The following is a 19,332-nucleotide window of genomic DNA, read 5'->3' as shown; positions in this document are numbered from 1 at the left end:
CCCATTCCCTTCCAATTGCTTTGAAACTGTTGAGAAAAAAATATCTCACTACAAGTTTATGTAAGAGATAGTACCAGAAGAAGGATGCAGAGAGGAGACACACAGCAAGCTGTTCTTTGTGAAATAAAACGTTTGCATGTGTAATGACTTGTTGAGAACTGCCATGGGAATTGTTTTTGTTGGTGGTATTCATATGTTCTTAGGAGCATAGCCTGAAAAGACTTATTTTTAATTTTCTCTGATTTTTTTTTTTTCAGTCAGAATTTACCTAAATAAAACTTCTTTAGCACTTGCGTGTTCATGTTGCATTTGGCACCATACTACAAAGTCTGTCCATAAAACCTCAGTGTCCCAGATTTAGCCAAGTTATTATTATTTAGGTATTTATTATTACTATGAATATTGTCAAATTTAAGTTAGCCAACTGTGTGCTTCACAGTCTTCCTAATATATAAGTGAATTTGATTGTATTTTGTGTTTACAAAAATGTATCAGAACATGTTTTGGTATTTTTCTGGTATGTTGTGCTGGCTAAATTAGAAGTGTTGGAATTTGTCAGACTCCTCTTGTGTCCCTCCCCCAGTCATTTTCCCAGAGCCTGAGAAACCACTTCTTCCAAAGAATGTTTACACAACTTTGCATTGGTCACCAAGTACATGAAATTTTGATTTTGAATTACTGGAGAGCAGACAGCAGCAGTGCTGCTTGTGCTCTTGGACATATGATCTCTTCAGTTTGTTTATGGCAGTAGATTTCACAGAATGAACACACAGAATGCTTTTGTATTTGGAGAGAAAAGTTCAAGCCTTAAGCCTGTCTGCCATTTGCAAACAGCAGTAGCCAGTGTAGAAGGAAGGACTCCTTCTAGGGAGTGAGGTGGTTACTGTACTTGATAGATAACTCTGTTCCAGGACGTCTCCTGTTTTGATTAATTCTCCTCTCTTTGCCAGATGTTGTCTGTAGGTCTCTTTCTTTGCTGAGTTTTCAAGAAGTCTATGATTAGAGAAACATGGTGTTGTAGTTCACAGACTCTCTGTCTGAAATACCCATTTCATTCCTGCACGTTGTTCCAAGTTTCCCTGGTTAAAGGCTGAACTCTCAGTGTTAGTTTTAACACTTAAAGGAAGCAGTTCAAAATATAGACTCCTAAATACAATAGTTGATGTGGCTCTATGATTTATGATGTTTCTTTTACATTCCAGGGGAAAAGCCCTTTTACACGGGGATGCATAATTTAAAAATTAATACCTCCTTCAAAAGATATTAGAAACTATCCTAGGAATACTGGCTCTTTCAGTTTGGTGCATGTTTGTTGATAGTTCTAACTTTCCGCACACAGAGAAATAGTAATTAGAAGTGTTTTGTCTTGAATTTTTCTTTTACATTACTCCAACTGAAAAACTGCTTTGTGCACATCAGGCTGATGTTGGTAGAACTCACATGGTAGTAGAATGTCTGCCTTTATCTTAAAACTTGACAATATTGGCGTATTATGCATCAGGAGGATATGAACTTCTCTGTTTTCAGAAGCTTTTCCTTCATTTTTGCTTCAAGGCAAAATGAAGTCAGCAGCATCTCTGTAGCACTGCTTCTGTGATTCTTCATGTCCCCAGCCTGAGGATGTCAAACATAAAATTTATGCTGTAAAGAGGCTTGAATTCAGTATAATTTCTTTGGTTTGTTCTGTAATTACATCTTAGGTAATTGATGCTTGTACGTGCATCATGCTGTGCCGTGATTGGTAACATCTGTAGTTTCACACTGTTTAAGCAAGCAGGTGCTTGGCTGAACAGCAAAACCACAAGTGGAAAAAATACGTCTCTGGCCCAGTCTCCCAAATATCCTGTAGCTTTGATTTCTCCAGGTGGTATTCACAGTAAAGTGTTTCCCCCCAACCACACACAAGATGAGCTTTATAAAGGACAGTGCAGAAGTACAACTTGGTGTAGTTTAATTAAAGAAATGCAGAATCATGTTTTAGAGGAACTAAATTTTGTCCACTGAAAGGGGAAAATCTAACTAAATCTGAGTACTCTGACTAAAATGTCTAGGACAAAATCAGTTATTTTAAGGTTGTTATATTTAAGTGAAAAAAAAGAAGAAAATCATTTTCCTCCCTCACCTCTTCTGTTTTCTTTATTAATTCCCCAAGCCCAGGCATTCTATGGGGATATATTACATCACTAAGGACATGAGTTTAGAAGTCATGTGGGACTAGATATATGTATAAGGTATATGATATGAACTGACGGGACAGCAGCCCATGTAAAATCACAGAACCATGGGATTATTCAGGTTGGGAAAGACCTCTAAGACTATTGAGTCCAACCATTAACCCAGCAACCCATGTTCACCACTAAACAGTGTTCACTCACCAGTGGCACATCTACCTGTCCCTTAAATATGTTCAAGAGCCTTCCAGGGATGGTAACAATGCCAGCTTCCTGGGCAGTTTTTTCCTGTGCTTGACAACCCGTTCAGTCAAGAAATTTTTCCTCATGTTCAATCTAAACTTCCCCTGGTACAGCTTGAGGTCATTCCCTTTCATCCTCTCCTGAATTATCTGGGAGAGGAGACCGATCCCCAGCTGGTTAAACCCTCCTGTCAGGCAGCTGTAGAGAGTCATAAGGTCCCTTCTGAGCCTCCTTTTCTCCCAAATAAACCTCCCCAGCTCCTTCAGCTGCTTCTCATATAACTTGTTCTCTAAAACCTTGCGAGCCTCGTTACCCTTCTCTGGACATGTTCCAGCACATTAACATATTTCTTGTAATGAGGGTACTAAAATGAAAACATTATTTGAGCTGCAGTATGGAAGTATGTCTACAAAGTCTTTCTGATGTGCCATCTCACTCCAGAGCTATTATCTTCCTGTGAGGAAATGGAAGGATACCAAAAAATCTACGGACAGGGAGGAAAGAACCTGCCAGTATGCAGTTATTGAATGAAAGAGAAAAGGTATCTTAATAATAATAAAATACATGTAAATGCTCTCTTTCAGTTTTCACCTGGCAGCCACAAAAGGGCATGCAGAGTGCCTTAGGATCATGGTGACGCATGGTGCTGATGTGACAGCCCAAGATGGTGCAGGTATGTCTCTCTATACAAGTAGCATGATACACTCAATTTGCTTATGTAGTTATTGATGTGCAGAATGAAAACAAAGATTTGACAACTTTGCTTTTCCCCACATACCATGTAGGAAAAGCAGTTGTAAAACTTGCAGATTTGGGTATATTTTCTTTCCTGCACAGAGACTTCTGAATCTAAACTCCTTAATAACTTTTGTCCTAATAGTATAAATTTCAGTATTTGTAGTGGGATCCAGACATAAAATATTTGCTAGATTTTTTAAATTGTTATTTTTAAGTAGAAAAAAAAAAAAGAAGAAAATAATTATCATCCCCTACCTCTTCTACCTCTTCCTATTATTACAGGTTGCATCAAGATCTTCAGTTTTGCTTTCATGTGTATTCAAGCTATTAATCCCATTAACTCTACAGCAGTTGCAGTAAGATATTTCTTCAGGATTATGACACAGTGAAAGCAGTTGATACAGGCCAAAACAGAGCTGAGAGCTATTAAGTATGCTATCTCAGTTCTTAAAAGTCCTGTGTTTAATTTCTTCCCCACTAGGAGAATGGTGGGAGCTGAATTTGAAACTGGTGAACTCTTCTTAATAGATTTCAGTTGACACATCTTTAGAATCTGTGCCCACCATTTTCTCTGGCTAGCTGAGCCACCTAAATGACCTGTCAGCATTCTGTCTTTCCAGTAATGATCTGTAATTGCTGGGCTCATGGGTTCTGTTTTGCCGTTTATTGCAGCCTGAGGGGATCTCTGTCATATGTGGGAATCATTTGCCTCTATATATAAAGAAGTGTCTGTGATACTGGAAGAAGCATTCATATTTTACATAAGGATAAGGGAATATATGTACCTGATGCAGACTATAATTCTGAATTCATGTTTCACTTTGCCTGATGATTTATTGGTCACTTCAGTAGTAAAAGGTTGTCTGCCTACTTCCACCTGAGAGAGTCAGCCCAGTACTCTTTAGTGAAATCCTTCTATGTGAAAGTCACGCCATTTGCAATGAGAGCTTCCTGTCACAAGTGTCTTTGTCTTTATTGAGTACTAAATCCTGGGTCCTTCGCTTCTTAGTTGCATGGATAATTTCTTATTTACTATCTTGTCATCTTCAGTTTTTCAGATGTTCTGCAAGATGAAGCTGGAGGAGAGACTTCAGTGTTTTATCATAAATCCATAATCATCATGAATTCAGTGACATGTAGACCTGTGTTTGACAGGGAATAGGAAATCTGTGAGGTGCAAAACAAAGCAGGCCTGTGTTTGAGTCTTCTATGTGTACTTCATGGGTGACACAAACTTATTACAGGTGTAGGTGGTGAATTTGGCAGGTTTCACTCTTGATGCTGGGTATGTTTTCATTGCCAAATAGCAAAACTCCTGACACCAACAGACATCTGTGTGCAAGGGAGGCTGTGTAATACTGGAAAATTGTTTTCTAAGAAACAAGACATAATTTGCTATCTTAGACTTGCTTCTGCCCAGGTGTAGTGTGACACGATGTTTGTGTCACTCCTTTATATTAATTAAGACTGTAAGATTATTCTATTACTTGCCTGAAGAAAAGGTAGTAAAGGCATTCTGCTTGACATAGGTTTTTACTTTATTTTGTCTACCCTTACTTTCTATGTGTCATGATAGGAACGAGACAGATAATTCAAGATTTTGCCTTTGTCATGGCAGGTTTTATTCCTGTGCTTCGGTATGACTGAATAACTAATTTGCTTTGCTTTTATTCTTTTAGGGCACAGTGCTTTACATCTTGCAGCAAAGAACAGCCACCCTGATTGTGTTAAGAGGTTACTTCAGGTAAAAGAAAAACTAAATTAATTTTGATTTTTGAAATTTTCATTTGGTTCCATTACACTAACTTTATGCTAATAATCTCCACCATACTTCTTTACTGTTCTGTCTCCTTGGCATCAAGAGAGGCACATCAAGAGTTTAAACATAAAGAGTTTAAGGATCTTTCAGGCACTGTGAATGCATGATAGAAAACAGTATCGCTTCCCTGAGTGGTCTGCAAATACAGTTTTCCATGTCCAGCTGCTCTGACATAGCTTGGTTGGGTTTCAAGTAGGTTGTAGCTTCAGTTTAACTTCCTGTGTTTTGTCTGTGTGGTTGGATGACTTGGAATTAGGTGGATCAAGAGTTACAAGGGAAACATTTTTTCACTTCTGGGGGGATTCTGGTAATATTCTACTGGAATGCTTTCTGTCTGTTCACCATAGAAACGTTTTCAAGTTTAAAGTAAAAAAGAGAGGAAAACATAGTAGTTTAGGTCCAAAAATAATATGGAAATAATCAAATCTTCAATGAAATTAGGTAGAGGACAGTGATGGGTTAGAAAGGGAGTTGAAAGAATGGGGAGAGAAAATAAGAAAAACAAAAGTGAAGATGAACAGAAGAGTCTCATTGTGTTGAAGATGAGTGTTAGTAAGCAAAGATGTTGTCCATTTCAGAATTACTGGTAGGTTTTCATGGTGGTGATCAGAGAAACAGAACAGATTTTTTTAAGTTTGGAGTTCTCAGAAGGTCTCAGATAAAATAATGAATACAGACTGAGAATACAGATGAAATTATGATTAACAACCCCTCGTGAACACGATGGTGCAGAAAGAGAATGGATCCTATATCCCGACCTCGAGATTGTTTTTCCCTGGTTGCCTCAGGGCTCTCTCTCCAGCTGTCCGGTGTCTGACCTCTGCCAGAGTCTCTGACAAGGCAGGGTCCAGTTTCACTGATTCCCGCCCCGCGCCGAGCTGTTTGCCCCGCTGTCAGCGGGATGGAAGGGCTATCCCAGCCGCGATCCGCGTCGCCATCAGGCCGTCACTGCCGGCAGCGCAGGCAGCGGCGGCTCGGGGCTCGCCGCGCTTAACGCCAAGGAGCGCCGCCCTTCCACCTCCTGCCTTTGCTGATGGTTTTCTACTTTTATAAATACATTCCTAAATGCACACCTCTTGGATATCCTCCAGTAATTCATGCTCTTAGGATTATCTTCTGTAGACCAAAGTGTGTATACAAGGAATGTCTGTTGTTGAACTAAAACAGGCTGAATAATTACTTTACACAGGCATTAATGATATTTTTGTTGCAGAATGTTACAGTCTATGTGATTCTGTTTTCCCAGATAACCATAGGTGTGTTGAAGACAGTGCTTCATGAAAAGGTCAAAAGTTGTAATGTTTGTTTTCTAGAAACTAAAACAACCAACTGTCCAGTGAAAAGCTATGAAACTTGTGAAGAGTTTAAAGAACCAATCCTGTGAGGAGCAGCTGAGGAAGCTGGTAGGGTTTAGCCTGGAGAAAAGGAAGCTTAGGGCAGAACATAACACAACGAGAAAAGAGGAAATGGCCTCAAGGTGCACCCAGGGAGCTTTAAGCTGGATATTTGGAAAGTTTCTTCACTTGGAAGGATTTAAGACATGTGTAGATCTGAGATATGTAGTAGTGATTAACTTGGCCATACTGGGTTAATAGTTGGATTTGATGATCATGGTGGTGATTTCCAACCCAAATGAACTTAGGTTTCTCTGATACTCTCTTTGTTGTAATTAAAACAAACATCTTCCATACCAAAATGAGCCTTGATAAGGATTTGGGTTATTTTTTCATTACTATTTATTGGTTTGAATTCCAAATTTATCAGTAGCATCTGATAATTCTAATACAACAAGATACAACTGGATTGTTGGTGTTATTTTTAAAAATGCTAATGAACCCTTATTGCATTTGTCAATGAGCCCTCATGAACTTTAACAAGACCAAGTGCTGGCACTACACCTGGGTCAGCTCAGAGAGCCAAACGTGTCCTGGGCTGCATCCAGAGCCCCGTGGGCAGCAGGGGAGGGAGGGGATTCTGCCCCTCTGCTCTGCTCTGCTGAGACCCACCTGGAGCACTGCATCCAGCCCTGGGCTCCCAGCACAGGAGGGACAGGGACCTGCTGGAGTCAGCCCAGAACAGGGCTCTGAAGCTGATCAGAGTGATGCCTTGAGAGGCTACCCAGAACAGAGGCTGGACAGTGTTAAAGGAATTAATTAGGTATTTATTAGAAAGGCCTTCAAATGATACCCCTTGGGCAGTACAAAAACCTGACTGAGGCTACAACCAAGATGGATGATGGGTCACAAGTTTTCACTTTTGTAAGTTTTGGTCTATTTACATATTGGGGTTAATTGTCCCATTACAGCTTCAGATTATGAAGTTCGATCCTCCCTCTCTCCAGGAGAGATTGCTCTCTTCAATTTACTGTTGACTATACCTTTTGGGCCTGAAGCTGCAACAGTGTCCTTGGTTCTCAGGCTGGGAAGGGATTGTTTTGTCTAACTAAACTGTGAAGAGAACTTGCTTGCATTGTATATGAAGTTCAGATTGAAGTACTAATGCAGTACACAATCTGGATAATATGAAAGTTAAAACTTAAGGCATCAAGAGGGCTGGAGCACCTCTGCTGTGAGGAAAGGCTGAGACTGTGGTGTTTAGCCTGGAGAAGAGAAAGCCTCCCAGGAAACCTTAGAGCTGCTTTTCAGTATCTAAAGGGGCCACACAATAAAAACAGAGAGGGAGTTTTTGCATGGGTATGTCGTGATAGGCCAAGTGACAATGGCTCTAACTGAAGGAGGGTAGGTTTAAATTTGGTATTAGGAAGAAATTCTTTATTGTGAGAGTGGTGAGGCACTGGCATGGGTTGACCAGAGAAGTTGTGGATGCCTCATCCCTGGCAGTGTTCAAGGCCAGGCTGGATGGGGCATTGAGCAACCCAGTCTAGTGGAATGTGTCCCTGCCCATGGCAGGGAGTTGGAACAAGATGATCTTCAAGGTCTCTTCTAATCCAAACCATGCCATGATTGTATTAAATAATGCAGGACAAATTGCCTTAGGATGTGGTTGCTTTAGCTTGTACACTAATGTTAAAAAGAAAAAAAAAATCTGAGACAAAGGAGAGATTTTATTTACTGATTATTTATTTATTTATTTATTTTTATTTACTGATGTAAATTATTCTGAAATGATAGCATTTTTTTAGGTACAGTTCTCTTAACCATGAGGATTTCCTATGGCTTCGATATAAGTTGGTATGAAGACAGGAAACAGCAGATTGATAGAGAGAGAAGCTGTACCTTCCTTCAATGTTCTTCTCTGAAGCAGCACATAAATCTATTTGCAAAGATGTTAAGGACTCTGTCTATATAGAAGATCATTTTTATTTTCTTTGTCTTTCTCTAATTGCTTTTTTCCTTTTCCTTATTGAATTATGCAGAGTAAATGTCCAGCCGACAGCACTGACAATTCTGGGAAAACAGCTTTACATTATGCAGGTAACTTTGATGAAAGTTTATACTATTTTGTTGTGCTTGATATTCCTAGCTTATTAGCCTAAAACTTCTTTTTGTACCCCACTGTAATACTGCAGTATTGCAAGTGGAAGTGTGGGACACAAATTTTGAAACTGTGGTTTAATGGACTCTTAAAATTGTCTTGTGGTTTTTTTAATTATTATTTTTTTTTTTTTAGCTGCATGTGGGTGTCTTCAGGCAGTTCAACTCCTGTGTGAGCACAAATGTCCCATTAACATCAAAGATTTGGTATGTACCTCCTCTCCTGTGTGTACTGCAGATAATTCAGAGCTTTTGTCACCCTCATTCTATGCCTTACCATGCTCCATCTCATGTGCAGTACTTCAGAGCAATGCTGTGTTCACACCTTCAGGGTTTCTCTGCTGGAGGAAGTTCCTTTTGCAGCTTGCCATTGCAGAGGTGTGGAAGCACTTCACAATCTGATACTGTAGTGGCAGGATTTGCTGATTGTTGAGACATAGGCACAGGTAGCTAGAATCAATTCTTACACATTCAAAACATAATTAAAAGTGTTTCCATTGTCACCAGCAGGTTTTGGAAGAGGCCCAGTATGCAGCCAAGGGCTGAAAAATGCTCACAAAGCCCAATCAGAGTATGATATGCCTGAGGGGAACAAATACACCTCACATATGCCAAAGGCTCAGAGACACAACTGTGAAAACTCTACAACCAGCCAGGTCTGGTTTTGGGAATGATACAACTGCCTGATGGAAAACCTAATGACAAAAAGAAGAGATCTGTAAAGCACAGGTCAAAAGACACTCAAAACTAGATAAAGACGCTCAAACTTGTTTGGTTTCGGCTTCGGTCTATATTTGGTCTTTCTAGTAAAAACAAATATGTCACAACATAGGCATCTGATCAAAGATTTCAGCAAATACATGTTATAGACATAAAAAATTTATTCAGTCTTAAGGCTTTAGGAGTATCTTAAAAATGTCCTGAGCTACATCATGGCTGGGTATAGAAAAAAGAGAGACAAACCTCAGAGGTGCATGGCAAAATGATAAGCAATGGTCAGAATTTGGGTAGTGGACTAATTGGGAAAGTCCAGTTAGCTACTAGTAAAAAAAGCGCCTCACCTTTAAGGTGGTCAGACACTGGAACTGGTACCTAGAGCTGTGTCTTTACCCTTGGAGGTGTTTAAAACAAGACTGGACAAGTCTCTGAGCTATGTGCTGAAACTTGAAGTTGGCCTAGCTTTGGATGAGAAAAAAAGTGGGAGAAACTCCAGATACTTCTAAAGGTCTTCCAACTATGTTATTCTATGACTTTATGAAATGTTGTATTTTTGCCTAGTACTTAGTTAAAATTACCATTTTTGTTGTGGAGCTACAGAAAGATATTTTGTAGTTTGAAAATAGTGTTTTAGCATTGAGCAAATAGCAAAGGGAGTACAAAAACAAGTTCCTACTCCCTGTGTTTTGCATCATCCCCAACAGACAAGGAAGGAATTATAACACACTCAGCTATGTTTATGGTACACAGGAAAATGTACTAATAGCACCTCATTTTTGCTATGTAAAGGTAAAATTTGTAGCTCACTTTAAATTTGTAGCTCAGTGTGTTTTTGTAAGTGGATGGACTACTGTTCATAGCTTCTTTATATGCATTTCTAGGATGGAAACATACCTCTGCTGCTTGCAGTACAAAATGGTCATACAGAAGTCTGCAGATACCTTCTGGATCATGGAGCAGACATCAACATGAGGGATAAAAATGGAAGGTACAGCAGGCTAACGTGTTGATTCTTCCCCAAAGCTGACTGTCAAATGAAGATTTCTTCTCAAATCCTTCCCAAAATAGTTGATATTAGGTGAAATAAAGCTTTCTGTACTAGATAGCATATTCTGATTGCCGAGAAGGCTTACAGAATTCTGACTGAAGTAAAAGATGAAGCAGAAACTATGTGGCTATAAAACTAATCTGCCTGTAAGATTTCCCTTGGGCTACCAAAGCATTTAAGTGATTCCTGTACAAATATGATTGATAGCACTTACCCACACATCACTTTCTAAGCATCCCAATTTAAAATGCTGCTCTCTGCTTGGAATGAGTTAATACCTCCAAATGAAATCCTAAAAACTGCTACTTGTGAGCAAAATCTGTGGAGAGTCACTTTTTTCTGCCATAATGCAGACACACCAGCAAGAAAAAAATACAATAAATCTCTGTAGTGGAGATGCTGCTTTTCTAGAAGGTGCCAATTACAGTTTTTTCTGCATTAAGAGATAGTGCATGTGTCAGATAACTTCTTAAAAAGCAACATCCTTGTAGTGAAATATGCACTAGTTCTGATGATACTGACAAACATCAAGAATCTTAGAATATTACGGACTGTTTTATAAACAGCTGGTTAAACTGTGGAGGTAAAGTAGGATACTGACAAGACTTGGCACTTACACTTGACAGCAATTTTGATTATTCTGTGTGACACAATGCTGATTCTGTTCTCTGGCGGCACCTGTAAATATAAGACTGGGCCCTATCTTGTTTTTTATCAGTCCTAAGTTCATTAGGGCCAGTTGTCTGAAGAAAACCCCTTTGTTTTCTGTCAGTTTTCATGGCCTCATTGGTGCTTTGAGCCTGAGGTACTGCTCACTCAGGGGCCTCTGCCTTCCCCTCACTGTCTTAGTGTTTAGTCAGCAGACAGGATTAAGACTTTCTGCTTTAATTGGATGAAGGAGTTTCTGTAACAGATAGGACAGATTTTTTTTATTTTTTTAAAGATAGTGCTGTATGTAGAAGCAATAAAACATTGTAACATAGAATGTGCTGGTTTATTTCTTGCTTTAATTGTGGTGAGGGAAGTGACTGCTACTGCATCTCTTGTTCACAGAACTAGTTAAGATTTTACTGAAACAGGAGAAACCTCATTGGGAGGAGAGAGGGATAACCTTGGAAAATAGCATCTGCAGATTCCTATCAGGTCCAGACTAAGTGAACTATTTTGGTAATCTAAAACCATCCCTGTGACTCTTGAGATGGTATCCAAGTTATCACTCACTACTACTTTTAGCACAGCACTGCAACAGCATAGCTTTTCCAAGTGACTCACACATTACAAGGAGTATGTTTAATTCATTAGTGAAACTGTGTAAAGTCTTAATACTTTGTAAATATTATCACTGTAGTAACTTTTCAGCATTGTATCCGCACTGAGGAATGTGTTTGGCATTAAACTTGGCCAACCTATTAGACATGTGTTCATACAGAGAAAGGAGAACTATGCCTGAGCAGGAAGGCACTATTAGAGCATGCTTGAAAGGTGATGTATTTTTGGAAATATTCTGTATGCCACTTATGACCCCTTCAAATAACTGAGAAAAGCAGATACAACCTGTTAGGAAAAGATTCCTTCTGTATGCTATGCTTACTTTGTCTCTGTGCCACTGCCCTGTGTTGGAAAGGGAATTGCTTGTGTTTTCATGGACTCCTTTATTTATTTTTTTTAGGCTGACAGTAGAACAGGATTTGAGGTCAAACTCATCTCTTGGACTCACTGAAGATCTTTTAGATTTAATTGCCTTTTTGATTGAAATCTGTTTGTCTGTTTTGTCCCAAACACAACATGTGGAGGAGAGCAGGAATGAAATAAAGGTTTTCATGTTGTACCACCACTGTCATAAGAGTGTAACAGTGAGGTTTCTTTGACTTTATCCTGCAGCCATTTCTATCTATGGCTCTCCTCTCAGCCTCGGGAAGCCATATTTAGAAATGTTTGTACACCTGCATTTGCAGCTGGAGTGCATGAGGAGGAAGAGTTGGAAAATGCTTGTTTGTAAGGAGAAAGAGAAGTCACATTTATGTACCAATAAATATGCTGATGGCATCTTGGACTTTATTGCACAATAACAGTCACAATTTTTTTCCCTGAAGAAATGAGCTGCTAAAGAGAATGCCTTGACACTTGCTGTTTGTGTTCTGGGTTTTTTTCTCCTTTTGTTCAGAACTGCTTTGATGATGGCTTGTGAAGCTAGTAGCCTTAACATGGTGGAAGCTTTCCTCCGGAGAGGTGCAGATGTGAGTTTAGTAGATGTCTTTGGACAGAATGCCCTGCATTATGCCAAGCTCTCTGAGAATACGGGGATCCAGAATCTTCTGTCGTCAAAGATATCACAGGACGTGGGTATGTGAGAGAGGCTGACCTGCAGTATGTCACTTCTTGATTTAGCACTGAACAAATTTTCTTAAAACTGTACCGTGAAATGTTGCAAAAGCCATTTGCAGGATTATCTGGCTGAGACTTCCCAAAAACTCTTTGCCATAGATGGTAATATTTAACATGGCACAAAACCCTGAGCAGGCCAAAAAGAGGTTTTTTGGAGCAAGACAAGTTGATGTAGCAGCATTGTGAAATTTTGCATACAGTTTGGAATGGATTCTCTTTTATACATAGAACCCCTCAGGTAGAGGGGTTGGAGAAGGAGCTGAAGCAGGCATAGTATTTTATGGTCAAACTACAATGGATTTCTAAAATAGGAAGCTTAATGCATAAGAATGGTGCAAGACCAGAATAAGAATTATCATGATTCTTCAGAATTTTTCTCAAAATGAAACCAGACAGTAGCAGAGAAAGAATGTGATTGAAATGGAATTTGCAAATTGTATTTTTCAGGTTTCAGACAGGAATCCAAAAACCAAACCATTTATCTATGGTATGGGAAGCAGAGCAGAGAGGTGGGTTAAGAATGGAAAGTAACTCTTCCTTTAATAACTTCTCTTTATTCCACTTCTTTTCTGCTCCACAGAGGCAAAGTCTCCAACAAAAGCGAAGCAGGTATTTGTCCTTTTGGTTTTGAAAATACTCTCTAGACTTGTAACATAACAAAAATCAGTTATGGAAGCACTAGTAAGTGTCATTGTGAGATGGGTTGCCATGACTACTATGTAATGTAAAAGGTTTTTCTTGCTTAGGGAAGAAATGTGTTTCAGGAACACTACTTTTAGACTTGGCTTCTCTGTGTAACAGCAGTCAGCACCCTTGGTGAAGGGAGGAAAGGAGGGCAAGTGTGTATGTGCATGTGTGCTGGGATGATTCCTGCTTTCTTCATGTGTAGTGCAGGAGCTTGGCTCTTTAAACTGCAGAAAAGAGGATCTAGAGAAATTCTCTCTATCTAAAACATAAAATTAAAGGTTATCCCTGGTTTTGCTGGAGACCCTTTCCTGTGAGAATCATGGCAGATTTAGGAGATTAAATTAGTTTCTTACATTTTTTATTTAGTGTCTTATCTTGGAGTGCAAGTAGACCTGATAGACGTGCTGGTGGCTGGGAAGTAGACAAGGGTGCAATGCATTGGTCATGCCTTCTCTGAGTGCAGAGGTGGGTTTTTTGGGGGACTCAGGCCGAAGCTGGTGGAGAGGAAAGATAGTAGCTGTGAAGAATGGCATGACTGGGCTGTGTGTGAATGAAGTGTTTTAAGGTCACGGGTGCTAAACCTATTGTCAGCTTCTGCTTTTTTACTAAATCTTGTTTGTTTCCACTGAAGCATGGTTTACAAGGGAGCAGATTCTTTTTGTCAGGCATGTTTAATATCTTTGTGTTAGTAGAGATGTGGTCTTTACCCAGGGGAAAAAAGGAACTGCATGAGCTGCTGAAGTTGATATTAATGTGGGATTTATTTATTTTTTTTTTTAATAAAACAACTTGCTCAGACTTTACTAACCAAACTAACAAACCTACCTTTTCTGGCTGGTGAAACTTTCAGCATGATCAAGGCTCTAAATTAAGTTCAGAAAGAAGTGGAACTCCAAAAAAACGCAAAGCCCCACCTCCTCCTATCAGTCCTATTCAGGTAAAGAAAAGACCAATTTTGAGATGCTTTTAGGGGATATAAAGCATTTTGAACATTATTAGAGTTATGTGGGCAGGATTTTTTCTGTCACTGTTATTTTATATGCCTGTCTTACTATGAGTGCTTTTCCTAAAATCAGGATGACACCATGAAAGCACATGTTGCTTAGATTAACAAAGCAAAATTGCTTAAAATGCAACATGGTCAAAGATACAACTGTACAATTGTTTCTTCCAACTAAAGGTGAAGTTGTCCTTTTTGCTTTTGATTTCAATAAGTAAATAACAAGCTTTTTTATATTTTAGTTATACATATATATGGATACATATTATTATGGGCATATATGCATATCAAAATAAAATACTTAACTGCATTTTGGTACTATATAAGTCTATTTAATAGTTAAGTTAAATTTTAAACCAGGATATATCCTGTGTAACAGCTACACTTCTTATGTAATATTGATTCAGAAGGGCACTAAATAATTAGGTCTGTTCTCTGAAAGTGACCTACAACTGTGACTTAGGTTAGTGCAGGTGAAAGTATTCTTGAATGCATGTACACGCATATATATATGTATATGTGTGTGTGTGTATATATAGCTATATAGATATACACATATATACATATATATAGGCACATGTTGGGGAGGTACCTGTATGTGCATTCATGTATACATACCTATTTGTATAAAATTTTTTACAGATGAATGATTTGTCCTCTCCACACTCATCAACTTCAACTCCCATGACTGGAAAAGGGCAGGCTTTCTTTGCTGATCAAGTGTGCAAGGTATCAGTGTTCCATCCTTAATGAGCTTAGGGAAGTACAAGATCTGTTTTGCTTGATGTTATATTTTGATGACTGCAGAGTCTCCTGTGACTTAATTAGCTGAATTTTAGGAACAAAAATGAATCCAAATCTATTTCAATGCAATTCATAAAACAAATGTAAAGATTACTTTAATGTGTGACAAATATGTACATATAAATAGGTTGTTTAGTCAGGTTGTTCAGTTAGTGTTTGGAAGTATAGTTATGAAAGTATTCATGTTCCAAGAGTTCAATTTCTGGTATCAGCAAAGTGCATGGAATTGGGCAGTGCAAAAAGAGACCATTTTACCAAAAGATGTCAGTGAAAGGGTTGAGTATGCTCTGTGTGATCTTTATCTTGTGTTGCTGAAGATTTTTTTAAACATGTCAGTATGTTGCTACTACTTATCACAGGGTGTGCAGTTTTCCAAACTATTTACAAGATAGTTGCCTGTGTTTCATTAGTATTTAATGGGAATTGGGCAATGGAACTTGAATGGCTTTTGCAGACTTTGAAAAACTGGATACATGCTACAATTAAACAAGACCTCGGAAATAAAAGATGGATATCCATGTGGACAGGCTTTATCCAGCAGAATCTATATTGCCTATATTTCTTTTTGCTCAACTGTCCAGCTTTTCATGTGCATTTTCTGTGAAAATGTTTTCTTTTGATGTCTTAACAGGAAGAGTTCAGCTCTTTTCACAGGGATAATAAAGACAGACTGAGTGACAGCACAACAGGTATATAATTAATCCTTTTCTCATTAGGTGTTTTAGGTGGCATGAAATGCTGAAAACCTCTATACCTTTCTACTTAGAACATGAGACACACTAAGTAATGACACAAGCAGCTCCCCACCAAAACATCCTGCTTCTATTGTGTTAACCTAACACCTTCTTGGGGTGTTTGTAGGAATAGTTTTCTTGCTCACTGCATTTAGTGGTCATGGGAACAAGCTGTTTAAATGTTGGAATAACTCTCTAAATAGCATTTCAGCTTTTTGAAACCTTTTGAATCTTTTTTTTTTTTTCTTCTGAAGGTGCTGATAGTTTATTGGATGTGAGTTCTGAAGCTGACCAACAAGATCTACTTCTGTTGATGCAAGCAAAGATTGCCTCCCTGACATTGCACAATAAGGAGCTGCAGGACAAATTACAGGTGACATATTTTGGTGCTGTTCTGATGGTCTCTTAATCTGCGAGGCAGAACAAAGAGCTACTTACTGTTTTAAAAAGTTGTACTGTAAAGATCTTTTAATGAGCTTGTGGGTAAGATCATGCAAACACTCTGCCCCAAAGGATTAAATCAGTGTTTTGATCTTCTCACTTTTCCCATAAATTAATAAATAACTTTGTTTATCATTATAACTACATTCTAAAATATGTTGTTAACAGTTGTGCTAGAAGAATTTTAATTTGCATAGTTTTGATTATTAGCTTATGGAGCTCAGCCTAGACTTTCAGAGGAGCTTGGTACTTTCTGCCTTCTCTCACTGCAGATGACTAAATCGAAGCAGCTGAGTTCTGAACTTTTCTAGAACTTTCTTCCATGACTCTTTCATAATCTCTCTCTATAGGCTGTGGCAATACTTCCTTGCTTACTCTATACTAAAAAAATTAGAATTGTGTGCTTGGTTTTATTGTGCAATTGTTGGTGGGTTTTTTTGCACAGGAAAGAACACCTAAAGAGGGGGATTCAGCTGTAGAATCTTATTCATCCCAAGCACAGTTTGAGCAAACAGCAGAGAGACAAAATGAGTTCTTGTCGCAGGAGATGAAGCCTATATTAAATGCCACTCAAATTCAAGAAAAGTTGACAAGCCCCAGAGAAGTAAAAATTAAGTACCTTCAGGAAGACTTAAAGGATGTGCAGAGAAAATTAGAGAATTCTGAAGCAAAAAGAAAGCATGTGGAAACTCAAGTCCAGTCTAGAGTCCCAGAAACAGAGAATTCAAACAACCCAGACATTTCAGAAAATTGTTCTGATCTTAATTTGAAATTCAAAGAAACTCAAAACAGACATGAGGAAGCTATGAAAGAGATTTTGAATGTACAAAGGCAAAAGAAGCCAGTTCTTGTTTCCTCTGAAAGTGAAGAAACCGGTTCTGATCTGAGTATGTTGAAGATTACATATGGAGAAGTTGAAGCACTTAAGCAAGAATTGAAGAAAGCATTGGAGGAAAGCGAAAGACAAAAAGAAAAAGTGAGAGAGCTACAGAAAAAGTTTGAAGACAGAGAGCAGAAGATGGCAGGCAAATTGTCTGTGGAAGAGTGTGAGGAAATGAAGAATTCATATTGTTCAGTTATTGATAACATTAATCAAGAGAAAGCATTGCTGATTGAGAGGTACAAGGAAGGGCAAGAAGAAATTAAAAGGCTACAGGACAAGCTGACAAATCAGATGCAGTTGGAATCTAGTGCTGAAGCTGGAGAAAGGAAGGATGTGATGCACAGAACGATAGATGAGCTCAACAGGCAACTTAGTGAATTGTCTCAGTTGTACAAGGAAGCACAAACAGAGCTTGAAGACTATAGGAAGAAAAAAACTCTAGATGATATAGCTTCAGACTACATTCCTAGAGATGAACATGACAAACTGATGGAGGTAACAAATTCTTTGAAATACAAAGCAGAAAGTGAGTTATCAGAAATGAAATCCCAGTACACAAAAGTATTAGGTGAATCAAAAGAACTCAAGCAACTGTTAGACATTCAGAAGCAAAACTCTTTGCCAATTACTGAACATCGTCAGGTAATCAACGCACTCAGAAATACCATAAAGGAGATGGAGGAAGAAATAAATGAGCTCAAGCAATTGCTTAGCAACAAGGAAAGCGAATTAAGAAACTTGGAAAAGGCATTACTGGAAGAAAAAGCTGCAATTAATGAAGCCATGGTACCCAAGGCCACATATGAAAAGCTCCAGTCGTCACTAGAGGGTGAAGTTAGTGCTTTGTCATCCAAACTGAAGGATGTGATTCGAGAGAAGGAAAATATATCCTTAGATGCCATGAAACTGAGAAATGAAATTTTGCACTTGAAAGAAACAAAAGAAGGTATACATACTCTTCTTGAAGCAAAGGAACGGGAGGTGACTGATCTCCAGCACAAGTACCACCAAGTGCAAGAAGCTCTTACTGAATTGAAAAACTCATCAAAACTAGAAGAAGATAAAGACAAAAAGGTCAGTGACTCAGTACAGTGGAGAGGTAATGTGAGTTCAGAGTGCATTTCCCCCTCTGAAAATACAGGTATAGAAAGCAAAGGAGTTTTCTTCATGTTTGGCTTTGCAGTTGGTTTCCCTCCCCTGTGGAAATGTACATGATCTTTCAATTTACTTCTTTTAAGTTATGCTTAGGTTGGGTTCACACTGTTTTCAGGCAGCTGAAGTCAAAGAAGTGAGATTTGTAGCAGGGAGATATTCCAGAGGAGAGAAGTAAACAAAATATCAAGAAGGAGCAAAAATTCACTGTTAGGATATTACTACATCATCTGAACCATAGCATTTGACTAATTTTCCTCTGCAGCTACCATATCTGTCACTACAAATTCCTTTATAAAAAGCTAAGCATTTTGGTAGTTGTGAATAGCTGGCCTGTGTTTGGTTCAGCAGAAAAATTTGTAAAGGTGGTAAATGCAGCCCTTCTTGTTAAATATTGATGATGTTCAGAACAAGGAATGCAGTTTGAATAGACTGGACTAGGATGGGGAATAGAGGAGCATTGTAGCCCTTTGCTTACATGACTCTCTGTTTGTCCATGGAGTTTATTTACAATTTGGTTTGCCCCCCTTCTTAGATTTAAGTCACAAATAACTCAAAGATAAGACACACAGGAACACAGTATGCATAGCATGTTTTAATGAAAACCTGTGTTTTGCCTCCCTAGATCAATGAAATGTCCAAGGAAATTAGCAAATTAAAAGAAGCATTGAACAGCCTTTCTCAACTCTCCTACTCAACCAGTGCCCCCAAAAGACAAAGCCAGCAGCTGGAGGTGTTACAGCAACAAGTGAAGCAGTTGCAAAACCAACTGACTGTAAGTGTGAAAATTTGTAAATATAACATTAGTCCCAGTTCTCCAAAGAAACCTGTACTGTTCTTCACTCTGCATTATTTAAAATAGAGTACAAAACAGTGAGTACATGGAAAAGAATCTTCAGCCAAAAAAACTGTAATTTCTGTTTCTCTGAAACATGTAGGAATTTACAAGTCATGAATAGCACTTTAGAAAGAGCATAACTAAAGAAAGCTGGTTTTCCACATATTTTTCTCAGGCC

The 19,332-nt window shown here is 38.6% G+C and overlaps 1 protein-coding gene across 3 annotated transcripts in view; it reads left to right on the top strand.

Moving 5' to 3' along the window:
- The window catches only part of RAI14 (retinoic acid induced 14), an 84,953-nt gene that overhangs the window by 61,574 nt on the left and 4,047 nt on the right, over nucleotides 1-19,332 (top strand). For 2 of the 3 annotated variants that reach the window (XM_077790125.1, XM_031507437.2), the window contains exons 4-16: nucleotides 2,999-3,087; nucleotides 4,832-4,896; nucleotides 8,348-8,405; nucleotides 8,602-8,672; nucleotides 10,064-10,170; nucleotides 12,395-12,573; nucleotides 13,196-13,224; nucleotides 14,153-14,239; nucleotides 14,945-15,031; nucleotides 15,738-15,795; nucleotides 16,095-16,213; nucleotides 16,727-18,238; nucleotides 18,942-19,091. In XM_077790125.1, the coding sequence (XP_077646251.1) occupies nucleotides 2,999-3,087; nucleotides 4,832-4,896; nucleotides 8,348-8,405; nucleotides 8,602-8,672; nucleotides 10,064-10,170; nucleotides 12,395-12,573; nucleotides 13,196-13,224; nucleotides 14,153-14,239; nucleotides 14,945-15,031; nucleotides 15,738-15,795; nucleotides 16,095-16,213; nucleotides 16,727-18,238; nucleotides 18,942-19,091 (2,611 nt within the window). The remainder of the gene's footprint in view (nucleotides 1-2,998; nucleotides 3,088-4,831; nucleotides 4,897-8,347; nucleotides 8,406-8,601; nucleotides 8,673-10,063; nucleotides 10,171-12,394; nucleotides 12,574-13,195; nucleotides 13,225-14,152; nucleotides 14,240-14,944; nucleotides 15,032-15,737; nucleotides 15,796-16,094; nucleotides 16,214-16,726; nucleotides 18,239-18,941; nucleotides 19,092-19,332) is intronic. The other variant, XM_031507438.2, reaches the window with a different exon arrangement.

Source organism: Lonchura striata, chromosome Z (genome assembly GCF_046129695.1).
Source record: "Lonchura striata isolate bLonStr1 chromosome Z, bLonStr1.mat, whole genome shotgun sequence".
Taxonomy (NCBI): Eukaryota; Metazoa; Chordata; class Aves; order Passeriformes; family Estrildidae; genus Lonchura; species Lonchura striata.
This window is presented reverse-complemented; position numbering and strand designations above follow the sequence as displayed.